The sequence below is a fragment of the Dendropsophus ebraccatus genome, chromosome 9 (genome assembly GCF_027789765.1).
Source record: "Dendropsophus ebraccatus isolate aDenEbr1 chromosome 9, aDenEbr1.pat, whole genome shotgun sequence".
Classification (NCBI taxonomy): domain Eukaryota; kingdom Metazoa; phylum Chordata; class Amphibia; order Anura; family Hylidae; genus Dendropsophus; species Dendropsophus ebraccatus.
In genome coordinates, this window is record NC_091462.1 from 30,147,221 (window position 1) to 30,162,669 (window position 15,449).

At 41.5% G+C, this 15,449-nt stretch overlaps 1 protein-coding gene across 1 annotated transcript in view; it reads right to left on the reverse strand.

Annotated features, from left to right (window-relative positions):
* Positions 1-2,121: 2,121 nt before the first annotated feature.
* Positions 2,122-15,449, reverse strand: part of B3GALT1 (beta-1,3-galactosyltransferase 1) — a 272,303-nt gene continuing 258,975 nt past the window's right edge. The window contains exon 4 of the mRNA XM_069985126.1: positions 2,122-5,024. Within this exon, the coding sequence (XP_069841227.1) occupies positions 3,861-4,841 (981 nt within the window). The 5' untranslated portion in view covers positions 4,842-5,024 and the 3' untranslated portion in view covers positions 2,122-3,860. The remainder of the gene's footprint in view (positions 5,025-15,449) is intronic.

The window sequence follows — 15,449 nt, forward strand, 5'->3', positions numbered from 1 at the left end:
TTCTAAGCATGAATAACCCCTTTAAATTTCAAATTGTTGGGTTGTATACAGAGATAGAAAGCAGTCTTGGTAATACTTAAAGAGGTTGCCTGGGATTAATGCTTAGTTAACCATGCTGCCAGGGGTGCGGGGGACATGACAGTAAAGTACACTTACCTGTCCTGCTCCACTGCAGCTGCTGGTTCCTGTCAGTTTTGCGCCGCTGTCAGTGTTTTGAAGACTTCCGATGATATCCCATCTCATAGACTTTAGGCTGATCGGCCATTTCCGGTGTGGCAGTACATAATCGGATGTTTTCAAGACTCTGACAGCGGTGCACAGCAGGCGGCACAGAACAGCCCTGGCAGCATGGCTAAGTAATTAAGTATTTATCCTAGACAACCTCTTTAAGTTGGGTTGGTAATTTCTGATGTATTATGGCATTCTAATTTCAGATGGATTATGGGTAGAGATGAGCGAACCGGGTTCGGGTTCGAGTCGATCCGAACCCGATCGTTCGGCATTTGGTTAGCGGTGGCTGCTGAAGTTGGATAAAGCCCTAAGGCTATGTGGAAAACATGGATATAGTCATTGGCTGTATCCATGTTTTCCAGACAACCTTAGAGCTTTATCCAAGTTCAGCAGCCACCGCTAATCAAATACCGAACGTTCGGGTTTGGATCGACTCGAACCCAAACCCGGTTCGCTCATCTCTAATTATGAGATTCTTAGTTAGTTTAGAAGCGGTTTCCATTTGTCTCTCAGAAAGTCTGCACATTGTTTGAAAAACCTATTGATTTCAATAAGCACCATGTACTGCTTCATTTTTTGCTTTTCAAAAGTTCAGTTTAGCAGGTTTACCAAACTTTGAAGTAAAGTTCAGGTTTGTCCGAAATGAACCGTAAACAAACTATGCAAAAACAGCTAAAGCATTGCAGGCATTTAGCTGTTTTATAACGGTTCACAAAGTTCGCTCATCAATACTTACCTGTCCGCACACCCACCGTGTCCTCATTCTCTGGTCTCTGGTGTCCCCCACAGTCGCATACAGCCTGCTCAGCTAATCTTTGACTGACTGAGATGAGAGTGTGCCGCGGCCAGTGATTTGTTGAGCTGGCTGTCACTGTCGTCTCTTGGCATCGTCCCCTCCCAATCAGTGATTGGCTGAGGGGGCTGTCACTCTCATCTCATGGCATTTTCCCATCTCAGTCAGTGGTTGGCAGAGCGGGCTGTCATTCTCATCTCATGGCACTTTCCCATCCCAGTTAGTGATTGGCTGAGCGGGCTGTCATTCTCATCTCATGGCACTTTCCCCTCCCAGTCAGTGATTGGCTGAGGGGGCTGTCACTCTCATCTCATGGCACTTTCCCCTCCCAGTCAGTGATTGGCTGAGCGGGCTGTCATTCTCATCTCATGGCACTTTCCCCTCCCAGTCAGTGGTTGGCTGAGGGGGCTGTCATTCTCATCTCATGGCACTTTCCCATCCCAGTCAGTGGTTGGCTGAGCGGGCTGTCATTCTCATCTCATTACACTTTCCCATCCCAGTTAGTGATTGGCTGAGCGGGCTGTCATTCTCATCTCATGGCACTTTCCCATTCCAGTCAGTGGTTGGCTGATCCGGTTGGAGGCAGCTACGATCAGCAGAGGACACTGAAGACTCGAAGGAGGACACAGGTGGAGCGTGGACGGGTGAGCATACATTTTTGTGTGTGTATAAAATTGTGTGCCCTTCTTTACAAACTTGTTCCAAACTTTGCAAGTGTGGTTCAGTGCTGAAGCAAACTTTTTACTAAATTCTGAACAAATCTCAGTTCGTAAGATTTGGTTCGCTAATTTTTACTGACTGATTATTGGAAACAAACGCTCCTAGGGAACTGCCATTTGTCCATTAATCGGCCCATGTCAAAGGGCCTTAAAGGTGAAACTTTACAGGTTTCAGGTTTACTTAACACTGTGTGTAAATTTACATGAATTATTTTTTATCAAGCATCTTGCCTGTTTCCATATTTGCCAATTACTCACTAATTTGCCAATTGTTACTAATAATTATAATAGATCAGTTGTTCATAGGTTACAGTTATATGTCAGGTGAGAGAATGACTGTATTGTGCACCAAACAGGAATTATAGTTTAGGACTTAAAAACATTCACGAGTCATATTTTTATTTTATTTTACCAGCAAATAAATATTATTCACCAAGGATTTGTGGGCAGTGATATGAATTGTCTTGAAAAACAATGGTTTACATAGTTTTTTCCTAATGATAACAAGGTATTGATGGTTGGGGGTCTGACTGCTGGTACCCCCACCCACTGACCATGTACATGCAAAACAGTAGGATATGTTTTATATATCGAAAAAGTTGGTTTCTTGTTTTTTTATTATAGATGCATTAGGGCAATGCTTAATGGGTTCTAAATTGTTATTAAGGGATTTTAAAGGGAACCTGCCATCCCTGGAAAGCCCGCCGAACCCACTCTACCCTTGAACCTGGCCCTCCATACTTACCCCATCAGGCCGATCCCACTCCTATCTGCGTGCTCATAATGCAAATGTACGGAGATGAGTCAGACGTCCATAGGAAATCTCTGATCCTGTGATGCAAGTGGCCATATCTCCACGGTGGGACCAGCATCAGGAGCGGGACCATCAGGATGGGGTAAGTATGAGGGGCCATATCCAGTGGTAGGGTGGGTCCGGGGGGGTGCCAAGGGGTGACAGGTTCCCTTTAAGGAAGAAATCCTAAAAAGGTAAAGGAAACATGAAGATGTTCTACAGCAGCTATGATATTAAGATTCTATTCTCCTGGAATAGAGCAATGGATCTTAGACACTTAAAGGGGTGCTCTGAGTAAACTTTAAAAAAAAAAGGGAGGGCAGGTGGTGGTAACATAACGATCAAGTGATACCCGTCCAGGCGCCACCGCAGAATTACTTGTATCTCCTGGTCCTGTGACGCCACAACACCACAGAATCTACCCGCCCAGCCTGTCAGTGACTGCAGAGGTGTCCCGCCTTAGTCACTGATTGGCTAAGTGGGCATTTGACATCTGATTGGCACAGAGTGGGGTTTTGACATCAGAGGATGGCGAGATACATCATCCTTTCATACCTTTATAGCATTTAAAAGCAACCGCCAATAGGAGGCTCTCATTATGTAAATATTTTACAGCTTACACTCTAACTGTATGCATCTATAGGTAATGAGCTCCCCCTAGTGGTGGCTGCTGGCAACCAGAACTTCATAACCTAACGGTTTTATATGAGGGTTAGAAAAATATTTGTTTAGGGCCAGATTCTACCCATAAAAAAGATATAGTATAAAATAATGTTACATATGGTGACATAAGCCTTGGTGTTGGGGCCTATTTAGAATTTTGCCATGAGGTCTGACAATTTCTGGCTACGCCCTTGAGCATTACAGAGTGTGATTTTTTCTCTTAATGTATTTTTAATGTACTATTGTGTATTAGGCGAGCCCAAATACTGCAGATTTGAAAACACTGTTAAAAGTATAAAAACACACAATGTATCTTGTGTCTTTCGATTCTGATCTAAGCACATAAGACATTCTCAGTACAGTCCAATATGTATAAACAAATCTTTTCAGTGACACAAATGGCTACATACAAGTTACGCTTTGAATACTTGATAATATTGCACTCGTTGAAATGATATACAGATTGTGATTGTAATTTCAAGTCTTCAGAGTATGAATTATCCTCAAATCTTTTTACATTTGATGAGCAACCGGTGTCTCAAATTGTCAGCAAAAGTGAAAAAGTTGTAGAAAAGTCTTTTTTTTTCTTCTTTTGTACAATTGTCTTTTACGTGTCCTAGTAACAAAAAAAACCAAAAAAAACCCCAACACACTAGAAAACCTAACATCGCAGATGTTTTTTGCTGGACATGTCATTCCAAATCCTGTGCATTTCCTCAGGGCCAATCTGATGCACCGTGATGACCCTCCGGTAGCGACACAAACTGTAAGCCATTTTCCAGTGATTAAAACCACTGTTTTGAAAGGGGTGTATTCCCAGTTTTCGTAAGCATAAGCCAACATAAACGTCCTCCAGATGTAAAAGTCTTGTATGGAGGGAAGTTTTATAAATGAGCTCTGCCACATCAGCAGAGAATATATATCCAGTTCCCGAACAAAAAGGTGGGTAGTTGCTCTCTGGGTACAAGTCCCTTGGCATGTACCACTTGCTGCGGACATCCCTTATAGGTCCTCCATTGATGACGTAACCAGTGAAGTATCTTCTTCTAGGTTTGGTGGTTGGTTTCAATAGTTTGTATATCAGGTTGTCCATATTTACAAAAATATCACTGTCCGTTTTCATGACATATTTGGCCTTTGAGCAGAATGTGGCCACCCATCTCATTCCCATCAAGGTTTTGAGAGTCAGGTTATGGTAAGAATCAATGAAGTCTTCTACGACGATATCATGAAATATCTGGCTTTCTTGCTCAACCATCTGGTTCAAAACGGGGTCAGCATTTTTGCCCAGAAGAAAAAGTGTGACAATTTTAATCCCTTTGAAGTTGCTTTCATTGCCCCATGTCTCTCGAATAGCTTGCCTTGCGTCAAACTCCTTATGGGTTGTGCTTATCAGAATGACCAGAAAAGGACTCCCATTATTCTCACATTTCTCAGGTTCATTGATAACAAACTCAAAGGAATGAGGGTTTATGGGTCGAGTTCTTATATTGCCAAATGAAATGTTTTTTTGAGATATGACTATCTTGTTCAGCCGGTAACCTGTGTAGTTGGATGATGGCCGGGTGACACTTAAGTACCAAAGAGCGCTGGCCCAACATACTACTGTCAGAATGTATAAACATGACACCTTTGAGGCCATAGCTTCTGCAGTCTTCTAGATGGTATTTCCTGTAGACTTTCTCCCTGGTACCTTGATCATTTTCTTGCCCAATGGGTGAAACATATCAGTTGATGGGCAACATACTCATATTGTGGAGAAATAATTTAAATCCAATGTCAATTAGTTGTTCTCTTGTAATTTCAGCAACTCCATTTTCTCACACTGCAATACAGAAATAAATAAAAAAATAAATATTATAGTTATTGAAATAAACAGGACATCTACATTCATTTCTAAAGTGAGTTTACATGCATTGTCTCATGTGTTATTTCTCTTCTATTCCTACGGGAAATGTATGAATACATTTACAACTGGGCGGTACCATTACCCTGATCTACATAGGGTTTGCCTACACATATGGACAGCTTTACTACTAACAGTATCAGAGGGTCAAATTCAGTGGCTAGTTAACCACTTTGAGCCATTATAATAGATGGATACGCCACTAATATGCTGCACTATATGTCATTCCTTTTGACAGAATGTAATATATACCTGCAATGTACAGGGTCATCACAGCGTGAACCCAGTTTAAGAGAATATTCTTCACATTATTTTATTATAATTATTTTAAGAGTAACTTGCTTTATGAGCGTTTTGGTTTAAGAGCTCACAGTTTTTCAAAATTGTGACTTGGTTTAAGAGCTCCCTGTACTGGGTGGGAGGGGGAGTGGAGGAGGGGCATGGTCTGCATAGCGAGGTCTACAGCCCTGTACTCTGACCCAGGAAGTCTCCCTCACCTTCCAAATCATAGCAGATCCACTTCAGGCTGGGGCTTACATCAGGGGACAGGACTGTGGAGGTAATCTCTTCATAGCTGTAACCCCTCTCTCCCCGGACAGAGAGTGCTGCCGTACTGTGCTCACATCTGTCCTGCTCATTCCATCATGCTCCCTGCAGTCTCTGTCCGCCCTTGTGTTTCCCATCCTCTACAGTAACTTATAATATCACATATTCAGCTGTTTCTGAATGTTTGTTTCATCTGTTTTACATGTTATTCAGAATAATAAATTATGAATTATGCTCCTAATCCAAGGCACCACTGTATTAATTTAAACAGACATAACAGGTCATCTTTAAAACAATTCAAAATGATTTTAGTCCTACCTGTAGGCAGAAAGGTATTTAAATGACCGATACATTTATGCTTTAAGGCCCTATTACACAAAGCGATTATCGGCCATATTTGGCCAATACCGACCGTTATGGCTGATAATCTTTTCATGTAATAGAAGATAACGATCCGCTGACATGCACGATGTCGGCTGATCATTGTATTTCAATGGACTGAATAAGGAGCAGGCGAGCAATGAGGAACAAGCGAGCTCTGACCTGACAGGTTGGCGCTCGCTTGATCCCTCCCTCTCGTCTTGTAATAGGGGCTTTAGAGTCCAGTAGGCAGTCCTAATTATTGGCTTCAGTTACTAGTTAGCACCACCCACTGGACTCCAAATTATACAAAGAATATGGATTTAAAATTATAAAACACAAATTATACAGAAACTTGAGACCAATCTACTCAGCTCCTTTCACTCTATAACATGTTGCCTGCCGGTCAGAAAACAAGTGTTATATGGCAGGTTCCCTTCAAGGTAAGAGCAGAAAATGAACTGTGAAAATTTACAAAAACATATCTACTAAACCAAACCAGGTCTGCTGGTAGTCAGATATTATTTAACATACGAGAGCTGAGTATAATTAACTGTTACATTGTCTATAAAAGATTTATAGACACTTGAGTAGAATGACAGCGGTTTCTAAGGGAGATACATGGGGGCGGACGAGGAGTCACGGCTGAAATTATGATTAGTACTGGAGAAGAAGAGGAAGAAAAGATCTATAATTGTGTAAGGTAATTAGGTCTTAGAACTTGAGAGGTTATAGTCTTAAAAGTACAATTAGAACACCTCCTGAGACCAAGACTGTTCTCAAGAAGAGGGTTAAGAACTCAGCTGTCAGCAATGAGTGGGCGTAGATGTGTGCCAAAGTTTGTAAGGAACTTATCTGACCATGACCTGGCACCGGTGTGTATCTGGAATGTGCCGCCGCGGAAATATGTAACTCATCTAAGTCTCGATAATCAAGTGCTGAAAGAAGAACTATTAGACTGTGATGGCCAAACGGTGGCCCGGAGACAACAGGTATCAGATTCCCCTTTTCCTCTTTATGTTCCATAGTTACTTTGTTGCTTAGATTAAAAAAAAAGTTTCTTGTCCATCAACTTTTCTTAGTTCTAGTTGTTTGATCACAGGAAGGCAAAACAAAATGCCCGAGCCAAATGGAGCCGATAATACCTTACAGGGGAAAATCCCACATGGCAGACGGGTCACTTCTCTACATCAATGAAAAATCAGTCATCACTATGTTAATTATAAGATGTAATGCCTTCAGCCTTGAGATTAATGTCCTGCCCTGTCTTTGTATCTTACAATAGTTTGACTACTGTCACCGTAAAGAACCCTTTTCTATAGTGACTTTTAATCGTCTTTTCCTCTGTATGTAAAGATTATCCTTTGATCCTTTCAATGGTTCTTTGAATTACTAAATTTTGTGCTAGTTTTGATCTTAACAACCTTCACCTTGTATTCTCCTACTATATCCTTTTATTCTGTGGAGCCTAGTGATTCCATTCGGCATAAAATGGCAAATGTCGTGGATAAATGTAAGATGGGGAGATTTATCAAACATGGTGTAAAGTAGAATTCTCTCAGTTGCCCCTAGCAACCAATCAGATTCCACCATTAATTTTCCAAAGAATCTGTGAGGAATGAAAGGTGGAATCTGATTGGTTGCTAGGCGCAACTAAGACAATTCTACTTTACACCAGTTTGATAAATCTCTCTCTCTCTCTCTCTCTCTCTCTCTCTCTATATATATATAAAAATATATATAATTATATGCTAAATAGTAAAACACTGGGTAAGGCTATATTCCCTCTTCGGGAAAGACAGTGGTTTAGTAAAATAGACGGCCGTTAATAATGATCACGATCATTATTAGTGGCCGTCTATTTAGCGAGATGGCCGCTTTTCGACGATATTATTACGAAGTGGGAACATAGCCTTAAACTTCTACCAAAAGGACTTAGGGGTATTGGGGGACAGTAAACTCACCTTAAGGCTATGTTCACACTACCTATGAGACCGGCCGTTCTGTGACTCCGGCCGGGTCACGGAACGGCCGGTCTCAGCCCAGATCATCACAGCCGGTACTTAAGTACCGTCCGGATGATCTTTCCTCCGTGGAGCTCTGATGCGGGCGCATCAGTGCGCACCCACATCAGAGCTTCCCATAGCACACAGTGAAGCAAGCGGCAGGAACAGCTCGCTTCACTGTGTGAACTGCCAGGTCCTTCTGCGGGCGGAATTCATTGTTGTTTGCGGCGCCGTATTGGAACCGGCCGGAGCGTATACGATGTGTGTACGCTCCGGCCGGGATCCCATAGCAAATAATGCTATGTTCCACCCCGCAAATCTACGGCCGTAGTTCTGCGGCGAGAACTACGGCCGTAGATTTACGTAGTGTGAACATAGCCTTAATGATTAGTGCCAGGCGGCGGCTGCCAAGGCTAATAAAATCATGGAATGCATCAGAAGAGGCATAGATGCTCATACCATAGCATCGCCTCTACAAATCACTAGTAAGGGTACCTATGGAATACTGCTTACAATTTTGGGTACCTGGTTGGGTGTGACGGCTGCCGACCTGCTGTTCTTCTAAGAAGTGCACATCTTTGTGTTAACATAGATATATACTGTAGATATAGAACTGCCACCATTGTGCTGACATGCTTAACATCTTTATCCCATGTTAAGTACATATATCCTTTGCAGACGTATGTGTCTCCTTGGATATAGACTGCAAAGTGCTGTGTAGTCATAGGCTGTGTTCTAACATGTGCAATTTTGTTCTTTATTAGAGTTTAATTGATTATGTGGGCTCTACAATTTTGCCTAAATTGTCTGCCCTGGCTTTGCTATGTAATTAGCATTGCCAGACTTAATCATAGGTGTTTTCTTGTCATGAACAGTCAGATGAAGCCTGGTAATGCTGATCACATGGCAGAGCCCAGATATCCAATGTAGACCGAATTCCAGAGCTTACATAATCAATTAGACTCTATATATATAAACAAAGAAACTCATCAAAACTGCAAAGTGTGAACACAGTCTAATAGTTGAGCACTGTCCCCGTCCTGCTTCTCTGATAGGCGTCATAGACAGAAATTTCCAGAAACAATTTGTTTCCCATCATATTCATGTCCTGGAAGCGACGCACATACATTATAGAAGGTTTTCAAAAGTGATTCACCGCCTTGAGCTTTACACAATAGTTGTTTACCATTACGGCCCACCATGTAGGATTTAGCATCGTATCTCTAGCTCACTTTCACTTATGGAGCAACATTATTTATGGTAAAACCTACAAGGGCTGCATACGATTTCCAGCCTCCAGAGTCACCTGAGAAGAATTAATCTGCGATAACCATCTTACATCTATAAATACAAAGTGAAGGAGCATTGATCTATTGTGCTCCCGTACACGAACAGCAATTCATATTACTCTTAATATTGCCACCCTGCCAGTTTATTCTAATGCAAGAAGATTTTTTCGAAGCAGAAGAATAAAATACAGGGTTACTATTTTTTTTATGTTGCCTTTTTTCTAAATCCTAATTATATAGTGTTTGACTATAGAATATTTTCTGTTTGTTGTTTTGCTGTATAATTTAGAACAATCAACAGCATTCTGTAAAAAAACAAAGACTTTATTGGTTATTGTTCAAATGTAGAAAAATCTCAGTGGTTAACCATTGGACCACAAGTACGGATATGTCTATTGCTACCTTTCTTTTAGTTAAGGATTCCAACCAGTATATCACACATGCTATCAGATCACTCAAAAGGTTTTATTTACTGGGTGTTTACACAAAAACAAACAGCATATACATCGCATGCCAGAAAGTCACCAAATCATGTTGTTGAAAAAAGTAAAATCAAGTAAAATCTTCAGATATGTTACGTTTAAGGATAAGCTAACTGTCCGTAGCCATCTGTCCTGCTTGGCTCCCGACGACCACTGGCAACCAGACCGGCCAGTAGCGGGGAGCGTGCAGACAGCGTCCCTGATGACCGGCTCCACAGGTTGTTGGGGCACGCCAGTGAAGGCATCCTTTATCCTTGCCGCGGCTGGGGATTCACCGCCCCCGACTGATCGGCACAAGTGTCCAGTGTAATATTATGCTGACTTGGGGTCAGCTCTGTGTATTGTTGGGGGCTGGAGTTTCTGCCCCATTCATGCCTCCATAAAACTACCACCCCTATCATCTTTCCTTGGCTGCGATAGAGCCACTTTAAAGTGTGACTTAGCTAGTGTTATATCCTGATTTCGTATTTCCTGGTTTCTTGATTTTTGGCTTAACTTTTGGCTATTTTTCCCAACTTATTATTTTGTACTGCTATGCCTGATAGTTACCGACCTGGCTTGTTTACCTTGAGACTATTGTGTTTGTTTGTTCTGTCTTCGTCTCTGTGTTTCACCAATCCAGATCAGGGACTGTCACCCAGTTACCTGCTGCTGCCTAAGGCAGATAGTGGCAAATAGGCAGGGACAGCGGGGCGGGGTGTCAGTGCAGGGCCTCACTTGTCCTGTGTCTTAGAGTCCCAGCCTGACACTAACAAAGGGCACATCTATATATTGTATTATGTTGACACACTGTAAGTGTAATACACTGTATATAGTGCATTCCCAATACTATACTAGCCAAGTGCTCACACAGTCAATTTCCTTAGTGGAACGAAAAACAATAAAAACCTACACCAAACTGGTACTGGTGCATACACAACATGAGCTATAAAAAGAATTATTCTACTTACCAAACCATAGAATAAAAAAAAAAAATGATCAAAACGTCTTGTGTAACCCAAGATGGGTTGCTAGCCCCACAAAAACAAACCCTAATGGCTCTCAGAATATGGCAATGCAAAAACAAATAAATTATTATGAGATTAAAGGGAATCTGACACTAGTTTATGCTGTCCTCTCTTAATTAATTCAGCATAAACCTAGTGACAGAAATGCTAAACAGATCGGTGTATTACTTCTGTTCAGCCGTTCTCCTAATATGCAGGAGAATAGGGTTCTTGCCACACCCCTCCCCCTTCCCTCCAGCTGCTTATTGACAGGTGTCTGCCTACATACAGCCTGGATAGAAAACTTCAAATCAGCAGCACAGAACTCAGCACAGCATTGTTCTCATCGCTGAATCAGCAGCACAGAACAATTAGAGTGATATTAAAATGATTGTACCAACCCTCAGAATGGTAACATCATTTTTAATACACTGTAAATGCTGTAAAATAGAATAGAAAAACAGTCATCAAGTTCCGAATAACTGTCCCCACCCCGAAATGTTGCCAGGTCTGTTAAAGGTCTTTTTATGGATGCACTGGACAATTTTCTCTGTCACTGTCCGGTGATTAGATTTAATTTCCTTGTTATGGGGATATGAACTGGAGGTCTGTATGTTCCGGTAGCTTTTTTTTTTCTATTATGCTATGTTACTTTTTAGAATGTATTGCGTATATATCCTATATATCCTTTTATAAAATATATATTCTTTCCTTTTTTTGCAACAGCTTCAGACCAAGTGCGCCTAAAGAGTGTATACACTGAAGAGTGTTGCTCACATTTATATTCTTATAAAGTGTATACAGGCATAAAAAAGGTCATTCCGAGAATTATTGCACTTGACTCGTTTGACCTGTTTTTACTGCACGGCACTCATAAATAATTGAATAATCACTGTTTATGGAACATGATCAAAAAATTATGATGAAAAATTCCATGACAAACATTGCAATATATTTATAGACTAACAGAAATGGAGAAAAGGAGAAATTTTCCCCATTTATTTACTCAAAGACTGCTTAAAGGCAATGTCCATGTAAAACAGAGTAAATGCTGGCCAGCAGGGGGAGCTTTGAACACAACAGACAAGTAACACTCACTCATCCTGGTCCTACACAGCTACAGTGCTGACACTCTATGGGGGAGATTTATCAACCATGGTGTAAAGTGAAACTGGCTCAGTTGCCCCTAGCAACCAATCAGATTCCACTTTTTATTCCTCAAAGACTCTTTGAAATATGAAAGGTGGAATCTGATTGGTTGCTAGGGGCAACTGAGCCAATTTCCCCCTATATCTCTAGCTGGTTTTCTCTAAGCTCCTGTGATGTAACTGCAGGAACTACCTGCTCAGCCAATCAGGAACCCACTGCAACTACTTATTGGCTGGTGGGCAGTTCCTGTGGTGTTGTGACATCACAGGAACTTGTATACAGAGGAGACCAGCAGGAGGCGGAAAGTGGCTATCCACAAACCACTTTGAATTATAAAACCTACATGTACATATGAACAATGAGTACATTTTTAGGTTGCCTAGGCTAAGTTTGCCCTAAAATCTGAATGCATTAGTAATTCTGGGCTAGTATCTTGCTTTTATGAGCTGTTTTCCTATTGTAAGGCTGGGTACACATCAGTATTGGAGGCGGCTCAGATCGGGGACTTTGATGCACAATCCATTCAAATAACTGGACCCAAAATACTTGGACAACAGGAAGCAAAGTTTTTTTTTCCAGTCAAAATCCAGTAAAATAATGGACAGCAACTAAAAACCCTTGATGTCAATGACAGTAAAGTCAATAGGGTCTTTTGGGGTCCATCATGCAGCAGAATGTCTAGCTAAATTTTTCACTGCTAAACGTAATCTGGGATGGAGGTCCTGAACTGGGCCTCAGACACAGATGTGAATGGGGCATAAGTCGATTCCACCAATGGCAGCCATTTTGCTAGCCATAGAAAGACATTGTGTTGACCTGGTTGTAACTGCAACCTCTGGACACCTAAACCAGTCTTCCTGGGTGGCAACATGTGCTGAAATAGCATAACCAAGACAGAAACACAATGAAAAGAGATTGCTCCATATGGGGACAGTCACACATCTGTGCACGAAGGATGTGCTACGGACCAGAATGACGGAACTCATGAATCATGATGCCGGGAGTTCACACAACATACATTTTCTAAAAATAATGGCCGTTGCAACACTGGCCGCTAATTTTTTGAAAACTAAAATAACAATGTGTCTTATGGAATCCCGGTCGGAGTGTATACACTTCGGCCGGGACTTAATGTGGCCACATAGAAAACTGACATGCGGCTGCACAAAACTGACAGTGCAGACAATGTAAAGTGCAGCTCCGGCCCGGGATGAACTTCACTGACAACGGCTGTTCTGTGACACACTGGGGGAGATTTATCAAACATGGTGTAAAGTGAAACTGGCTCAGTTGCCCCTAGCAACCAATCAGATTCCACCTTTCATTTTCCAAAGAGTCTGTGAGGAATGAAAGGTGGAATCTGATTGGTTGCTAGGGGCAACTGAGCCAGTTTCACTTTACACCATGTTTGATAAATCTTCCCCACTGTGTCATAGACTGTGTAAACACGGCCTAAAGGTTCACGCTGTATCAGTACAGTAGCACAAACATTTAAACAGTTTCGGAGCTCCTGGTGCAGTGATTCTAGTCCGTAGCACATCTTCCATGCACGGACCGTAATCACAGAACGTGTGAATGCCCCCCTTGAAGTGAGGAAGTTTACCATCACATTAAAGGGGTTATCCAGCGTTACAAAAACATGGCCACTTTTCCCCCTCTCTTGTCTCCAGATTGGGTGGGGTTTAAAACTCATTTCCATTGAAGTAAATGGAGCTTAATTGCAAACCACACTAAACTGGAGACAAGAGTAGGGGAAAAGTGGCCATGTTTTTGTAGCACTGGATAACCCCTTTAAATAGTCCTATTCAATGACTGCAAGCAGAGATCCTGAAAACCAATACGAATTAATACGGAAAGTATAATAGAAAGTTTTATGAATTTCCATTAGACAAAGAAAGGTGTCTGTTTGCCGATACCGTACTATCCCTATTAATAAGGTTGACAGTGTTATTTCAATGTGAACCTGGGCCAATGCCTCCCATATTCTCTCGCTGCACCATGCACATAAATGAACGCACTTCTGCCGCCACCTGCTTCCCCAGTTATGTAACTTGCTTTAGAATAAAGATTACACGCTCCTTGTTAGACCCAAAGGACGTGCCGCTGAATGTATCTCCACTTATCAGAGAAAATATAAAGGAGATACGGAGCGGGCACACCGTGATCTTCCCATGGAGCCAAGTATAAACCTAAATTAAATGATTCAGTCTTGTGGAAGTAAGAACACTTTGTAAGATGAAGATTCCCGTGATGATCTTTCCTTAAGAATACAATTTAATTTCCCTCCTAAAGTCCCAGGATATAAGCCCAGATGTCGTACACGGAATTCACATCCTTTCGGCTGATGCCGCTTAATCAGATGCAAAGCTACACACACAGCTCTGCTGCATCGCCTTGGGATTCTGCTATGTGTTTTAATTTATGCTGATCAGAAAAAAATGGTGGCTACTTTCAAGGCCCATCTCGTGTTGAATGAGGCTGAAAAGTGCAGCATTTAGGTGGCGATTGTGTGCGACGCATGAGAGGACTAATTCGTGTTTCAGGTTATTATGAGATTTCTTACAAGGTTGTAAAGAAATGGCGATAGGTTTTTACTTGGTCATGTATCTTTTCCTTATTCACGTCACGTTTTAGGACTCCTCACCTACAGTACCATGCTTACAGAATTTACACATCTGTGAAACAGACCAAGACTAGTAGACCACATGTGGTCTATATGGCTAGGCCGGCAGTATAAGTTTGCAGTATTCTGATGGTTACTGTTGAAAGAGCCGTAAAATGTGATGTGAATGGTGCCTTAGCCAAACAAATATAGCTCATATTTCCATTAAAATACATGCAGACTTGATATATTTTAAATGAATTGTCCAGTTAAAAAAAAAAAAATTATAGGCAATTAGGGAGGTAATAGGGCAGGGTAGGCATAACCTTGATCTACAGTACGGAAATTGAGTATATGATACTCTTGCAGAGGTCATCTTGTGTTTTTTTTTTCCATTTTCTAATTGCACCAACAGTTGTTGCCTTCTCACCAAGCTGCTTGCCTATTGTCCTATAGCCCATTCCAGCCTTGTGCAGGTCTGCAATTTTATCTGTGGTGTCCTTAGACAGCTCTCTGGTCTTGGCCATGGTAGAGAGGTTGAAGTGTTATTAATTATGTGGACAGGTGCTATTAATACAAATAATGAATGCACCTATTGTACTATAAAGTGTAACTGCAGTTACACACGAAACAGCTTTCACAGTGATTGGAATGGTGTTGGCACCCGAGGATGTTTGTATTGGATTTTTAACTGAATCTGAAGAACAAAGTCTACGAACGTTGGTAAGTGCCATTTCATATTTCTTTCTTTGCCTGTTATCAAATACATATTTTCCCCACTGTATATGAGGAATGACTACAAACAGTATTTTTTGCTCTGGATGACCTGCCCTGTCCTGCATTGCAAAAGCAACCTATTATTGTAAATGGGTAATGTGCAATTCCTAATTTTTTCTGTGGGGGTGCCGCAGAGAAACTGAAAAC